This window comes from Uloborus diversus, chromosome 6 (genome assembly GCF_026930045.1).
Source record: "Uloborus diversus isolate 005 chromosome 6, Udiv.v.3.1, whole genome shotgun sequence".
Taxonomy (NCBI): Eukaryota; Metazoa; Arthropoda; class Arachnida; order Araneae; family Uloboridae; genus Uloborus; species Uloborus diversus.
Window position 1 is genome coordinate 128,491,597 of NC_072736.1, and position 15,539 is coordinate 128,507,135.

The 15,539-nt window shown below is 33.8% G+C and overlaps 1 protein-coding gene across 1 annotated transcript in view; it reads left to right on the top strand.

The window, feature by feature from the left end:
- LOC129225256 (glutamate receptor ionotropic, kainate 2-like) overlaps nt 1-15,539 on the top strand; it is a 276,786-nt gene that overhangs the window by 218,409 nt on the left and 42,838 nt on the right. Inside the window, exons 8-9 of the mRNA XM_054859840.1 lie at nt 641-742; nt 10,542-10,643. Of these exons, the coding sequence (XP_054715815.1) occupies nt 641-742; nt 10,542-10,643 (204 nt within the window). The remainder of the gene's footprint in view (nt 1-640; nt 743-10,541; nt 10,644-15,539) is intronic.

The following is a 15,539-nucleotide window of genomic DNA, read 5'->3' on the forward strand; positions in this document are numbered from 1 at the left end:
AGAGCTGTGAGAAAAACGGACAAATGCGATAAATAGTTAAAAACCAATAAATACGTAGAGGTGGAATCTAAACGCATATCAGGGGCTTAACAGTAACATTTTGAGAATTAAAAAGGAAAGTTTATTACTTCCGTTCTATCTAAAGTAATCTTATCAAAATTATTCTATGCTTTTAATGTTATGAAAATACTCTAATCCAACACTTCAATTCAAGACCATTAATTGCCGGTTTTTCAGCATGAAATCATGGGAAATAATACATTGATGATAAAGTATTGCTCATTAAACATGGTAATTATTCATTTTCTCAGGAAACTAATTAAATAAAATTCCTTAAAGCAGGTTTCCTCCTGAAACTGTAACATTAAAACCTACTTTTTAGAAATCCAAACAGAGGTGAAATCCAAAAAAAGGAGCGCTTAATATATGGTGTTTTTTTTTTTTTTTTTCAAAATGCTTGATGCCATGTGTGTGGAAAATGTGTATCCGACAGTCTGTCTGCTGGTTTTTCTGAAGTCAAACATTGTGATAATCCACAAGAGAAAATTTCGAAGAACAGGTGTTTTTCTTTTGAACATTACAGTTTATGTTTACAGTTAATTTCAACCTTTTTTTTTTCACCTAATGATTTTACTTTCAGGCAGAGTTTTTAGGTCTGACGGGTAAAATACAGTTTAAAGAAAGTAGAAGAAGCAGTGTGAAATTCGATCTTTTAAAACTCAGGGAGACAAATCTTGAAAAAGTAAGTACTAAAGCAAATTTCATTCACTACCAGCATAACATTCTTTAACTGTAAAAAGTAGATGCACGTGCAAAAGCAATACCCAGAGCTGCCAACTGCTACGAAAAAATCGTAGTTTCTACGAATTGCAGCTTTGAACTACGACGCCACGAAAGCGGGTCCAAAAGTTACTATTTTCTGTTTTTTTTTTTTTTTTTTTTTTTTAAATTTATAATCCCAAGAACGAAAGAAAATAAAATCGTAAACTGCATGAAAATAAACCGATAAGTTCAGAAAATCAAACTTCTGCACGTGTACTGCTGGTTTAGTTTTCATGCAGTTTATGGCTTCTTCGGCAAAAAAGCGGAAAAAACTGCTAAAAATATCATGAAGAATATAAAAGCACTTAACCATTCCTTATTTCATCTTTAAAAGCGGGTTATACAAGATGTACTATTTGCAAAAGCAATTCTTCAGTTGAACAAACATGGTGGTCGTGATGATTGCAGCAAGCATGTTACTTTAAAAAGACATGTCGTCCGGTTGAAAGGTACAGCTAATAATCAAGAATTTATCATCTTAAAATATTCAGTGTAAAATCTTTTATTTCGTATTAATACTTTCTATATCATATTTGAAATTCAATAAGTATCAGTATTTTGTTCTAAATAGTACTGTTGAAAATTCACCGCTGTTTGTTTCTGAAGCAGCGCCCCCCCCCCCCCCCCCCGCCTCAAAATGCAGCTACGATTTATCATTTTCAAAAGTTGACAGCTCTGGCAATACTTGCCGCGAGAAAAAGATATTTTTAACTCCCTTACAAGCGTATTTCATGCAACTAAAATTGAAAGTACGGTATAGGTGCCATATTTTATCCAGCAATCAATGGTTGGCCTCCGAGTACTGATCTTAAGTAACAACTAGTATGTTATGAATGTATTAAGTAACTTTCTTAAACATTTTTTTACGCATAACACCACCAAGTGAGCCTTTGCATGGTATTTAAGCTTTAATGCAGCGTTTCTTAATTTTTTTCATTGGTGGAACCCTTTTTCATGCTCCCTTTTTTACGGAACCCTGGTTGGTCTTCAATAGCATAGTTTGAACTCAACATTGTCTTACTAGCTTGCTAGCAATAAAGCAAAAATGATTCCAAATAGTACTCATTGTTATCAAAAGTAACACAATATTTCTTTAAATGATTAAATGTCTTTCAATAAATTTCTTACTTTTGTACTGTCATAGTTGGAGGCCATATATTGACAATAAATGAGTTTTTAATCCATTTCTCACTTTGATGTTTCCTTTGCTGTTCATTCGAAAATACTGACTAAAGATTCACTCAAACCTTTTTTTTATCGACTTTAAAAGTAACTAATCTGAGAAAAAAGGGAACAAGTTCCATGGAACCCTTGAGTGACCTTTATGGAACCCTGGAGCTCCGCGGAACACAATTTCAGAAACGCTGCTTTAATGTATGAAAAACTACTAGTTTGTCGTTTAAAAAAAAAAACACATTTTACCAAAATTGAAAAAAAATCTATTTCCCCCCCCCCGCCACCCCAACCTAAACACACCCACAAGAAACACCGGGTAAAAGAGATAACTATACTCGTAGTTTTAAAACAATTTTATAAGAGTTAATACTTTCTACGAATTGCATGAAAATAATTTAAAAAAACATCACAAATTGTACATTTTGGGTACAAAATATCCGATTAAAAAGTGTAAAATTTATTTTTTATCCCTCCAAACAAGAGTCGCAAAGGATTTCTTCTGCTCTTGGCACCAGAACATATTTCGGGTAGCCACGAGGTTTGTTGAGGACAACGCTAACGCATCCATATTTCTTCTTTTTATAAAGGAAAAACTTTTTGCCACACAAGGAGCTCCGCATCATCGTCATTGTCCTAGCTTTTAGTCGAATCTTGATAAAAGACCAAATTAGGAACATCCCACCTGTCAATATAGCGATTTCTCGCCCTACTTGATATAAACCAAGCACGGAAAAACGCACATTTCCTTCAGTTTATCAATATTTCAATGTATCAAAAAAGAGGAATAGCATTACGAAAAACCGCCATTTCTAAAATGCCACGCTTCGAACTAGACTAATGAAATTTTCACAAATAACTTTTGTTTTTGACCACAACCAACAAAAGGCGTCAGAACAGAGAAATTTAGGTGGATGAAATTGAGCGCGGGGATAAAATATGGCAACTTTACAAAATGCCTGAAAAATTTATTCAGGCGTATATTTACTTTTCGTACTTTGAAATAAAAAAGTATAGCATCGTGGAAAATGGTAAAAAGAAAAAGAAACTAGAATTTATAAAATATTACGTTTGAATGTTTTCATTTTTTTAAATTTAAAATATCAAGCATTTTAATAGTTAAAAAATCTTAATACAGTCGAACTCGCTTAAAACGAGCGCAATACTCGTATACAGGCGAACCAAAAGACCTTTTTATTTTCTACTATGGGCAAAGCCGAGTGGGGGCCACTAGTTTACCAATAAAGAAGAAGCTGAGCTGGAAGTCAATAGAAATTTTACGAATCACAAAAATATTGCTCGCTTTAAGCGGGGTTTGCTCCTTAAAAGCGAGTTATGCTCCCATAGGCTTAACATTGTACCAACCAAGTATCTGATTTCCTCTTTAAATCCGGGTTCTCGTTTAATCAGGCCGCATCATAAGCCAGTTCGACTGTAGTACACTTATTTTCTTTCAATGCCATCTTTCATCTCCTACTTGGAAAGTTATTCCTTTATTGAAATTTATCTCTACTATGGACTTGAATTTTTTTCGAATAAAGCACGTAGTAGAAAATTAAAAGTTCTTTTGGTTCGCCTGTATACGAGGGACTTTTTAAAGTAAGGTCCGTTTTGAAATAAAAAAGAACGAGAACAGATAAAGCAAAGACATTTATTGCAAAAAAAATCTACCACCCTTACGCTACATTTCGACACTGCTCCCGTGATTTTCCAAGCATTTGTCATAGCGTGGTACAGGTTTTTGTATATCTACTCTTAGAAAATTGCCGCCTGTGTAGTCAACCATGGGGTAACATGTTCTCTGAGCTCATTATTGCTGTTGTGCCACAGACCACCTAGGAAAGAATTTAGATGCCGAAACAAATGAAAGTTGCTGCGAGCGAGGTGGGGGCAGACCAGAGGATGTTCAAAAACGTCCCGCCCAAAGCCCTGTAAGAGTCCTCATGGTCGTCTACACAGGCGGCAAATTTGTACGAATAGGTATACAAAAACCTGTACCACGCTATGACAAATGCTTGGAAAATCACCGGAGCAATGTCAAAATATAGCGTAAGGGTGGTAGATTTTTGTGCAGTAAATGTCTTTGCTCTATCTATACTCGTTCTTTTTTTATTTCTAAACGGACCTTACTTTAAAAACAAGCCTCGTATTTACAAATAATGTATGATAAATTTCTCGCCAATTGGCTTGCCCATGTTACGGTTCCACGTTATGATAACTTGGTAATTTACTCGTCCATCTTGTGATAATTTTGCTCGGGAAAATGTTTTTAAAATTTAAATAGAAAAAGAAAAAAATCGAATTTTCTAGAAATCACTTCGAGGTGCACACCCCTGTGCTACAAAATAATTCTAATTAAAATTTCATGAAAATTGGACGAACGGTCTAGGCGCTATGCGCGTCACAGAGATCCTGACAGACAGATAGAGATCCGGACAGAGAGAGACCCAGACAGAGAGACTTTCAGCTTTATTATTAGTAAAGATGTAGGTATAAGTACTAGTTAAAACCAAGCAAAATTAAGGAATGAACAAAAATTTGAAGCAAAAGTGCTTCGAGAATATAAAAATAGTTCTAGGCAAAATCTCTGTTTCAAAGATCGTGTGTGCTGTCCTCCGTACAGCAGATTTAGCTCCTTGTGACATTCTCTGCTTCCCAATTCGAAAGATCCCCCCCCCCCGGGGTGGTACTATTTCTCTCCTTCAAAGACAGTAATAGAAGCTTCGGAGGAGATTTGGAAGGATGTGTCCAAAAATGGTTTTCAGAATGTCTCTGTCGACTTGAAAAAAAGATGCGACAGATGCATCGCATGCAATTGTGATTATTTTGAAGAAAAAAAACCCCATCAACATTTAAAGGATTCATGCCCATACCTTGTTTTTATTAATTTATAATCATTCTTTATCGAACAACTGTCGTATATGTGGGTGTACGCGTAAAACGCGAGTGTGAAATACAGAAACAAGTTCGAAAAAAAGGGTCATAAATTCATGCCCATAGGGAAGCGAAATAAATTACGAACAAAGCCAAAGTATAAACATTGTTCGAAATGGAAAAGGATATTTTTTAAGCTGAAAATTTATTATGTTCCATAATTTAACGGTAATCAACGCTTATTTTTATTAACTTTTTTCACTGAATGTCGGGGAAAATAAATCATTTTACATTAGAGTCAAATGAAGGGTAACATCCAGTTCTTAATGTATGTGATTCGAATTAATGGCGACATAAAATTTCATTATAAAAGCTTTTTCTTTGCTCTTAAAATTAATATTGATGGGAATGTGTCGCCTAATTTTACACACATCATTAGTATATAGCTCTGGAATAAAAATGTTCTTGTCTTATAAAATTTTATGCCATTAAAATATGCATATTGTAAAAGCTCTAAGAGTAATAAATTTTGTTTGAAAAAAATATTCAATTATACATTCCATGTAGCTCAAAAACTTGAGAGAGTTTTTAGCAAAAAACTTTTGAGCTTAAAATCTTGAATATTTTCGCTGGTGTACCATTTGCCTGTTTATTATGTAGATTTAGGTTTGAAAACATAAAAAGTTTTAAATGTTAGATTTTAATGGATATTTATTCATTTATTTCCTTTTTCTTTTCTTAATTATTTACTTAACGTTATAACTCAAAAATATTTTAACCTCAAGCTTTAGGTAAAAAAAATCAGTTCCGTGAATGGCTTTTTTGTCTTATAGCTGGGGAACTAAACGACAAAAATCAATGGAAAACTGCAAATTATGATAAGAAGATGCCACTTGGTAGGAATGTTGTTTATGACTATAAAATGAAATTAAGACCCAGAGGCACTTTCAAAAACCGTTTAAAACTAAGATGGCGGCGTGTTTCAAAATGGCTACCCATATTAGAGTTTTTTTTAATATATGTCGTACAAAAGAGGTTTTTATATTGAATTATAGGTTTTTCAGGTCACATATTTCATTTTGTATGTTGGAAATAAGCTAAATGTTCATTTTGGTGCTTTTTTTTAAACATAATTTTATTACTTACAAAAGAGATTACGTGCTTTTTAAAGTACCAATACAAAAATAGGAAAAATATTAAATGCAAATATGTACAAAAGTATTAGTACTACGTCGTTAGTCAAACAATGCTTCATTCTTCGCATTAATTTTTACATAATAGCGTGCAGGACAGACCAACACTTCTGCAGTTACACTTGTTCTTGCCGATTTTGCAGGCGTACTTTTTGAGCTCAGTGCATGAATCAGAAATATCCGGTAACTCAGACCATTTCAGCTGCCATCCAACCTTATTCACTTGGAGATGGTGCACATATGATATGTTTGTGAGCTTGTCCCCAAATGTGTCCAGCCTTAATAGCGCCACGCAATACTTGTTGCTGGCAAACTTTCAAGTGGCCTGTTTTTTTTGTCATAAACCATTTTTTCCTTGCATCATTTACAGTGTCGCTATTGCAATTTACCTTTCAAAAATTTCAAAAATTTCGCTCAGTATAGAACTTTGAGGTTGTGAAATAAATAAAAAATGCCACAGTTTCTTCTTTAAATATTACCCTTGCCTCCCAAGTGGACTTTATGGACTTCCCAGTGAATCTAGGAATGCTGTCACAAAACCTATGAAGGCATGAAATCCTGGTAAAGCCTTTCTTTTCCTTTTTCTTCCAATAGCTTCATATATGGCAAGCACTGTAATGGATTTGCTGTTGATTCCTGTTCCAAAAGCAATCCAAAGTTTATCTAGACTTAATGTTGACAAGAAAAAAAAGTAAGATATTGCTAAGACTAAGACATCTGTATCAACAATGCACATGACAATCTTCCTGTAACCGTTTTCTATCATGTTTTGAAGATGCAGTATCATTCTTGAGCCTGTTTCCTCTGGACCAGGGCAAGTAACATCAATGGGGGAAGTTTTTGCAGTACTATATCCTGTAATGTAGTCACCTATAGTCGTTAGAACCTGCACATTTTTTTTTTTTTGGTACTTACAGCTAAATGTACCTAATAGGGCAAAGAACCCTTCTTTGTTATTTGAATTTCTTAAAAATCCTGGCCAATTTTTAGGTAAAGTACCGTGTGAAAGCACTTGTCTTCTTATTCCTGCTCCCCACATCTCTCTAGTTTGACCTTTAATCGTTTTTGTAACATATATGCCCCAAATAAAATCAATTCTCTGGCAGTGGAAAGTCTCAATATCTTTAAAACTTAAAGTTTAAATGTGTTTTCATAGTAATCAACAAATGTTTTAGAAGTTTGTGGCTTTAAATTACGCACGTCCATTTTCAATCCATCTAAAAAGATCTTTATGATGCAGAGATTGAACTACCATCAGAGCTACATCGATCATTTATTTCGGGAGTTTAAGATAAGAAAATCAAATAGATTATCCTCAGCAATCAGTATTGACCAAGCACACCAACAAAATAATGCAATAGTAAAAGGAGATGGCGGTGCAACAGGATTGACACAGGATCCATCAGCACTTAGGAGTTGAATGGTTCCTAGGTCACAAATAAGCTGATTAATAATAGAAGAGTTTAAGTGTGATATTAAGCTAAAACATGAAGAAAATAGTCAGCTCCATCTTGAGCAGTACTACTCATTTCAAATTAAATATTTTACTAAGGTTCGAGCTCTTTATAGCACTTTGAAAGAACTTGGAAATCCATTTTTGGAAAATGACCAGAACCTTATCGTAATCGACAGCAGGATTATTGTCCACAGTGGTGTCAATTCCTTTTTATGTACTTTTTTTTTTCATCTTTTGCTGCCGCTGAAAATCCCATTGATTTAAGTGTTTTTTTTTTTGTCCTCCCCCCCCCCCCCCGCCTACTCCACTTATAAGCCTCAACCGTCACCACTGCTGTTAGGTACGTTAGCTGTAAGTACCATAACAAATGCACAGGTTCTAACGACTTTCGATGAAGACATTAAAGGAAAGTACTGCAAAAGGCTTAGTACTGCGAAAACTTTCCCCATTGATGTTACTTGCCCTGGCCCAGAAGAAACAAGCTCAAGAATGATAATGCATCTTCAAGACATGGTAGAAAACCGTTTCAGGAATATTGTCGTGTGCATTGTTGATGCAGATGTGTTAGTTTTTGCAATATCTTACTTTTTTTCCTTGTCAACATTAAGTCTATATAAACATTGGACTGCTTTTGTAACAGGAAACAACAGTAAATGCATTACAGTTCATGCCATATATGAAGCTATTGGAAAAGAAAAGCTTTACTCGGATTTCATGCCTTCATAGGTTTTGTGACAGCATTCCTAGCTTTACTGGGAAGTTCAAAAAATCAACTTGGAAGGCATGGATGATATTCAAAGAAGTAACTGTGGCGTTTTTATTTATTTCGCAACCTGAAAGGTACGTAGTAGTACTACTGTACTGTTCCACTAGTAATAGCGTAATTGTAAATGAAGCAAGGAAAGATTTGAATATGACAAAAAATCGGCCACTTGAAAGTTTGCCACCAACAAAGTATTGCGTAGTGCTTTCCAGGCTGAACACATTTTGGGATAAGCTCACAAACATATTATACGTGCACCATCTCCAAGTGAATAGGGTTGGATGGCAGCTGAAATGGTCAGAGTTACTGGAAATTTCTGATTCGTGCACTGAGTTTATTAAGTGCACCTGCAAAATCTGCAAAAACAAGTGTAGCTGCAGAAGTGCTGGTCTGTCCTGCACACTACTATGCAAAAATTAATGCGAAGAATGAAGCAGTGTTTGACCAAAGACATAGTTCTAATATTTGGTACATATTTGCACTTAATATTTTTCCTATTTTTATAGTGGTACTTTGAAAAGCACGTAATCTCTTTTGTACGTAATAAAATTATACTTAAAAAAAAGAACCAAAATGAAGATTCAGCTTATTTTCAACATAAAAAATGAAATCTGTGACCTGAAAAACCTATAATTCGATACAAAAACCTCTTTTGTATGACATATATTTAAAAAAAACTCAAAAATGCGTAGCCATTTTGAAAAAACGCCGCCATCTTGGATTTAAACGGTTTTTGAAAATGCCTCTGGGTCTTAATTTCATTTTATAGTCATAAACAACATTCCTACCAAGTGGTATCTTCTTATCATAATTTGCAGTTTTCCATCGGTTAGCTCCCCAACTATTATATTTAGTGGAGAAAAAAGTTAGCGCTCTGCTGAGAGAGGAGATTTCCAAATATTTCAGAAAGGAAAAAAAAAACTTATCTTCGAAAGATTGAACTATCTTTGTAGATATAGAACTGGATTGGTAATGTATAATGAGAAATTTTATCAGAAACTAAAAATTTTACTTACTTCCATCATTTTTAATATTTTATTTTAATTCTTCATTTGTTTTACGTGATATTTTCGCAAATATTTTTTCGCTACAGAAAGCGCAGCAAGGACGTGTTTTGCATTTAGAAAATAGCTTTCACTGATTGCGTTACTCTCCAAATTTGTACACAAAAAGTTCGAGTGGGGTTGTTTCCGAAATTTTAAAAGTATCTTTTTCTAAAAATGCATGCTTAAAAACATAGGATATAACCATTTTTTGAATAATTTGGCAAAGTTTAATATTTTTTGACAATTATTTTAATTGGTGCGCAGATTGAAATTCATTTTTTACGCTTCTGCACGTGACATCACAAAGTGATGATCAGTGATGAAATGCCATTCACTGATGCCATTAGCGCACAGCGTAAATTATCATTTTCTGGCAACGTGGTTGACAGCAAAGCACAAACATTTATCACGGCAATGGAGTAACGCGCCAAAGTACATTACTTATGACGGCATAAAGACCTGGTCGTATTTCCAAAATCGGACATTTAAAAAAATTAAATAAAAAATAGCTGTTGGGAAAATAAACGATTTTTTTGAGCAATCACGATTGCTTATTGTCCTCACTTGACCGTTCTTGGCGTTTGGTTCATTTTTCAGCTTGGACGAGGCACACCAGCACCACCGCCCACCGGCCTCTACAGGCGCGGCTGTCCCCCGGTCCTGAGCTATCCGCTTCTCCTGATCGGAGGCGTCCATGTCCTACACACACGCACGCTTACACACACACACGACTTCACACACGCCTACATGCATTCACACAGGTCTACGCACACACACAAGCCTACACACACACAAAACTATGCACACGTAACCGCCCAGGAGGAGGCGCTGGCTCAGGGGGGCTGGGAGACAGTAGCCGTTTCTAGAAACAATAACGGACAGGAGCCGTTTCTAGAAACAGTAACTTCAATGAACAGGGTTCGCAGTTCGTAATTGCGAAAAACATAATTTGAATTCAAAATTTCATAATTCATTTTTTTTTTCAAATCAATTTCAATGACTAAAGTAAGTACTTTTGACTGAAGGAAAAACCCACGTTCTGACCTTTTTTTTCTCAAAAACTCGTGGGTTATGAAAATTATTATAAAATACTATACATTACGCAAACGTTTTAAGCCACCAGTTCACTAGACTTAGATCATTTATTGTATCGATTGGTTCATTTTCAGTGAATCGAAGCTTTTCACACCATACAGCTCTCTTGCTCCTTTTAGGTTGGCGAGTGGACAACAGCTGGCGGACTGAACATCACGAATCACATGGCTTTTCACGAATTCGGGACAACCAACATAAGTCTTAAAGTGACAACGATTGAAGTAAGTAAAATAATTCCCTTTCTAATAAGTCATGAACCTATTTCAGTGATTGAAACATTATTTGTTTCTGACAAAAGGAATTTTATAAAAGTTGATTAAAAAAAGTATCCCCAATAATTTATTAAACTGCTTTTATCCTTAACCTTTGAAATATTTTCATTTTTGACGACAGCGTTGAACAAGACAAACATTTGTTTGAGTTTACCATTAAAATATAAGATAGTCTGATCTGAATACACAAGCACAATTTAATTTTCGTAAATTCATAATATCTTTAAAGAATTTAAATGACATTAAAATCATTTTTATTAATATGTGTAAAAATTTTTCAAAAGCTTTGAGAACTTTTATGGTTCTGCGTTCGGCAAGTTTTTTTTTTTTTTTTGGGGGGGGGGGTCAATAAAAAAAGCACAAAAACCCAGCGTATAAGCATGTCTAACCATCGGGCTTGGGGCCTCAGTGGCTCTGCTGTAGAAGATTCACTTCCACCGGATTTGGGTTCAATTTCCACCGGTGCCCTGTGTGTTTGTTTCTTCTCTTTGCGTTGTAAAACTTTTTTGTGTTGTCCTATATGTAAATAAGTAAAGAACTCCAATCATTGGGAAGGGATGAAATGGAGGGAGTGAAGACTTTCATTCGTGAAGCCAATACCCCAAGTCACGTGGTAGACTTTAAAGCAAAGCATTGGAAGACATCGTGTTTCTTCCTCTTGTTTCGCGCAGAACCTGCCAACCATTCGTCGTTGTTGAGTCACGTGATTTGGGGTCTTTGGGTGAGCTTTTGCTAAGCAAATGGTTGAACTTGCTCCCTCAATTTTAATTCCAGTTCAAAGATTCCAACCACTCGAGGCAGTGGCACCTAACATTTCCACGGTGTTTCTTCACTGTGGATACGTCAGCAACAACAACCAGTGGTCAAACGCTTTTTCTGTTCGTGTCCTTTTTGAAGTTGTGTAGAAGAAGATTATTGCTACGAATTCATCTGAGAAGGAACTTTTGAGACCTTATTTAAAAAAAATACAAACTGTTTTTTAAATAACAATATTACCATAAATCTTAAAACTTTCGGTATATTGTTTTATTTATATGATTTCTTCATGTAAATAATAAAAACTAGCTATAGTGAATCATTTTATTAACCATTGGAATGCTTTGAAAGTTAATTGCACCAATTTCAGAACGCTACTTATTCCGGTATAACCCGTTGAACACAAATCGTAATTCGAGCATACGCTTTAGTGACTCAAATGCCTGAAGAACATATAAAGTATTTTCTTCATTTTTTGTTTTTACAAGTTTATATTATGTCAAAGTGTATGTGAATCAACTTTCGATAGAATTTTTTTTCAAGTACAGTTCTGATAACAAGACCCTTTACCTAACACCAGCTCATTTATATTTAGGTTCAAAGAGGAGAGTTTTTTACATTGACACAATGCCAATACCTATTAGTGGAAATGTAAAACGACTTTCCTCATTCCAATTTTATTATTGCGATTGTGTAACCTTTACTCAGTTAAGTTATCTTTCCGAAGCTAGACAATATTGGATATGTAATCGTGCAGAATTTTTGAACCAAATCAACAACTTATCCTAGGCTGAAGAATGTAAGGGAAAATTTAAAAAAACAATTCTGTATTGATATTTTAATTATCTAAGCCCTTGGCAAGAAAATTTCTGAAAATCTATAACAGTTTGTTAAAAATCCATTTATCACTCTTGTATGAGTAATAAGGTATAGTTTTGTTAACTGTAATTATCATTATCTCTTTCAAAAATGACTTCTAGATATTCGTCATATTTGTAAAAGTATAGATTCATTACGCATTTCGAAAGCAATATAGGAATTTTTCCACATTTGAAAGTATTCCAGTTTTTCAGGATTCACTTTAGGTGATTTGGGTTTTCTTTTAGTTTAATAACTAATAATAAATTTCATTTATTGGGAAAAAATTGTTGATTTTCTGCTTCAGAAAAAACCATTTTGCTTAAATAATTGTTCATTATTTTTCATTTGAATTGCAGTGTTAATCGCTTTCGGCAGAAAACATCGTTAATTAAAATCAGCTGTAGGGGAATACCACTAACCGTTACGATTTGGCACGAAATGCGTACCCTAAGGAAAACTAGTTTAAAAAGTTCGTTTTATTTTTACGTTCTAAAAGCTAAGAACTTTCTTAGCGACAAAAAAAAAGTAAAAATCAAATATTTTCCTTCAATACTTTTTACCGTTCCAAAGATTACCTCATTAAATAAAAATAGATTTATTGAGATTGAGTGTAGAATCTGGGTATATTGGAGACATAATGAATTTATCACTATATTGGAGACTAAGGACTCGCGACGTTCAGCAACTGTATGAACACCAAAATATTCAACACCATGTTTGATCAAAGTAGAATGAAAGCAACTTGTTTAGCGATATCGCACTTTAATTTCACTTTTAAACCTACTTTTAAATAACACAAGACATTAAACATGATAAAAAGCTCCAATACATGTAAAATGATCCACCAAACAAGTAAATTAAGAAATTAAAATCAAAAATAATCCTCGAAAAGAATAAGACAAGTCGTAAAATATCATTAAAAAGTCCGTTAAAATACAAAATAAACCACAACAAAATGAAACAAAATTTAAACCTTCATTAAGTACAAAATAGTTCACCTAATAAATATATCATGTTATTAAAAAACAGAGGAAGAGCCATGGGGGAAGGTTTTAGGATCATCGCTCTCATACTAATCCCTTATTAACAGAAATTACCAATTCTAGTACGGTAGTTTATGTACATGTAAGAGCGGTTACGACCAAAAACTCCTTTCAGAAGGTAATTTCTGGCTGCGCTCTGATTAAAAAAATAAATAAATAAATAAGTTAAAAAAAAAAACATTGTGCGCCATAAACGACACACGATAGAAGTGATTTTTTTTTAATTCTTTCTTTCTAACTGTCACTTCAGCGCACCTTTTCTCTCCCGCCACGCTCTTGTTCTTTCTTTGACTGACTTCGGCATGCTCACCTAAATTGTTTATTTTAATGAAAAAAAAATTCTAAACAAAGAGAAAACTATACAATTCATGAAATCCAGTTTTTTAATATTGCCAAAAAAATTAAAAATGTTAGTATTTGTAAAGTTAGTTTAGTTAATGAAAGTTAAGACACTAATTTCAAGGCTGAACTTGGGCCATTCCAACGTCACGTGTGGGACAAAAATACGCTTAAATTTCTTTAACATTTCTTCATAACTCTCAATATTTTAATGAAACTAGGGTAAGCAATTTTTTTAATCTTTACATTTGATACAAAGATACTCTTGACGCAATTATATTTTTATTAAACAATTTTGTTATTAAAAATAAAATTTATTTACATGCGTCACGTGAGGGACATCTAAAGTCAACCTCTGGTAACTTGCTTATGAATAAGCTAATATTTTTTCTTTATTAATACAGCAATCACGAAACAAATTGTAGATTTTGAAAGCTATGGTTCCAACGTAAAGGAAACATATCTCATTAGTTTAGAAATAATTATTAAAGCCATTGAAAAAAAAATATGTGAATGCCCATTCCATTGAAAATGATCATATTGTCCCGCACGTGACGGTTCCTATATTTCATAAAAAGAAATAATTTTTTTTAAGAAAGTTTTTGCTTAAGAAGTCACAAAAGCGTTTGTGATTTCTTAAGCAATAAAATTTTGCTCATCATCCTTTTAAATTATTATTTTTTATGAAATGTATGAAGCGTCACAAGCGAAACAAAATTACCATTTTCCGTTGAATGATCCATTTATGTAATGTGGATTACGCTTTACACTGATGATTTGGCTGGAATTACGTGCTTGCTAAAATTCAGCCTTGAAATTGATTTGTTACAAAACTAATTTCGTAATTACTATTATTTTTCATTATTTTTGGCAATATTTAAAAACAACTACGTCACTTCAGTCGCATAAAACGGTTGCGGATCAGAATTTCAAAGCCCTCGTATAAGATGATTCACTTCAACAATAAAAGCTGCATAAGAATGTAAAGACGGTAGCAAACATGGCGGTGATATGAATGATATTTTCCTGTTTTCGCTAAGAAAGAAAGTAAACAATTCGCCAAGCGCCAATGTACCATTAGAATGTAATTCTGCACTCTTGATTTATTGATTGTAACGCAAAACAGAAATACGTTTAAAATGTCAGTAATCCAACGTTATTAAGCACAAAACTTGCAAATGATTGCAGACACGTGTTTCGGTGTTACAAGGAACACCTTTTTCAATGCAAAGAAGTGTGAGCTTTTGGATGAAAAGTCCCCAATTAGCATTTGGTAAATTACTATGTGTCTCGTGCCATTTATTCGGAATAGAAAAATTTGGATCTCGTGGTGAAACTTAGCCTTTTTTTGGCACCATAATGAGACGGTTTAAATACATAAATTTGTAGGTGGTTTCTTGAAATTAAAGAAAGTATAGAGACAGCCGATAATTTTAATGCCAAGGGGTATATTTATGGTTTTTCCTTTCAATAAAAAAAAAGTTCTTTCGTAACAAAAATCGATACTTTCTTACACCGAAGAGAAATTATCTTTTTGAATGGAGTTCAAAGCAAAATGAATGGGAGTGATGAAAAACAGTGTGTTGTTTCTAAATAAACTTTTTGCGCATATTGCTGAAAAGTAATTAAAAGGATACGTTTTTAATTGCAGTTAATTAAAAACAGCTGCAAATCGCATATGTTTACATATTATACTCTATTGAACAGAAATTATTTATAGAACAAGAAAAAAATTATAACTCTATGCGTATTGAATTTCGGCCTTATACAAATCTAATTTAACGACAAAATAAATTAAAATATTGTTCAATCATGGGGAACTTTGAAGCTTTAATTCGAAGTCTCA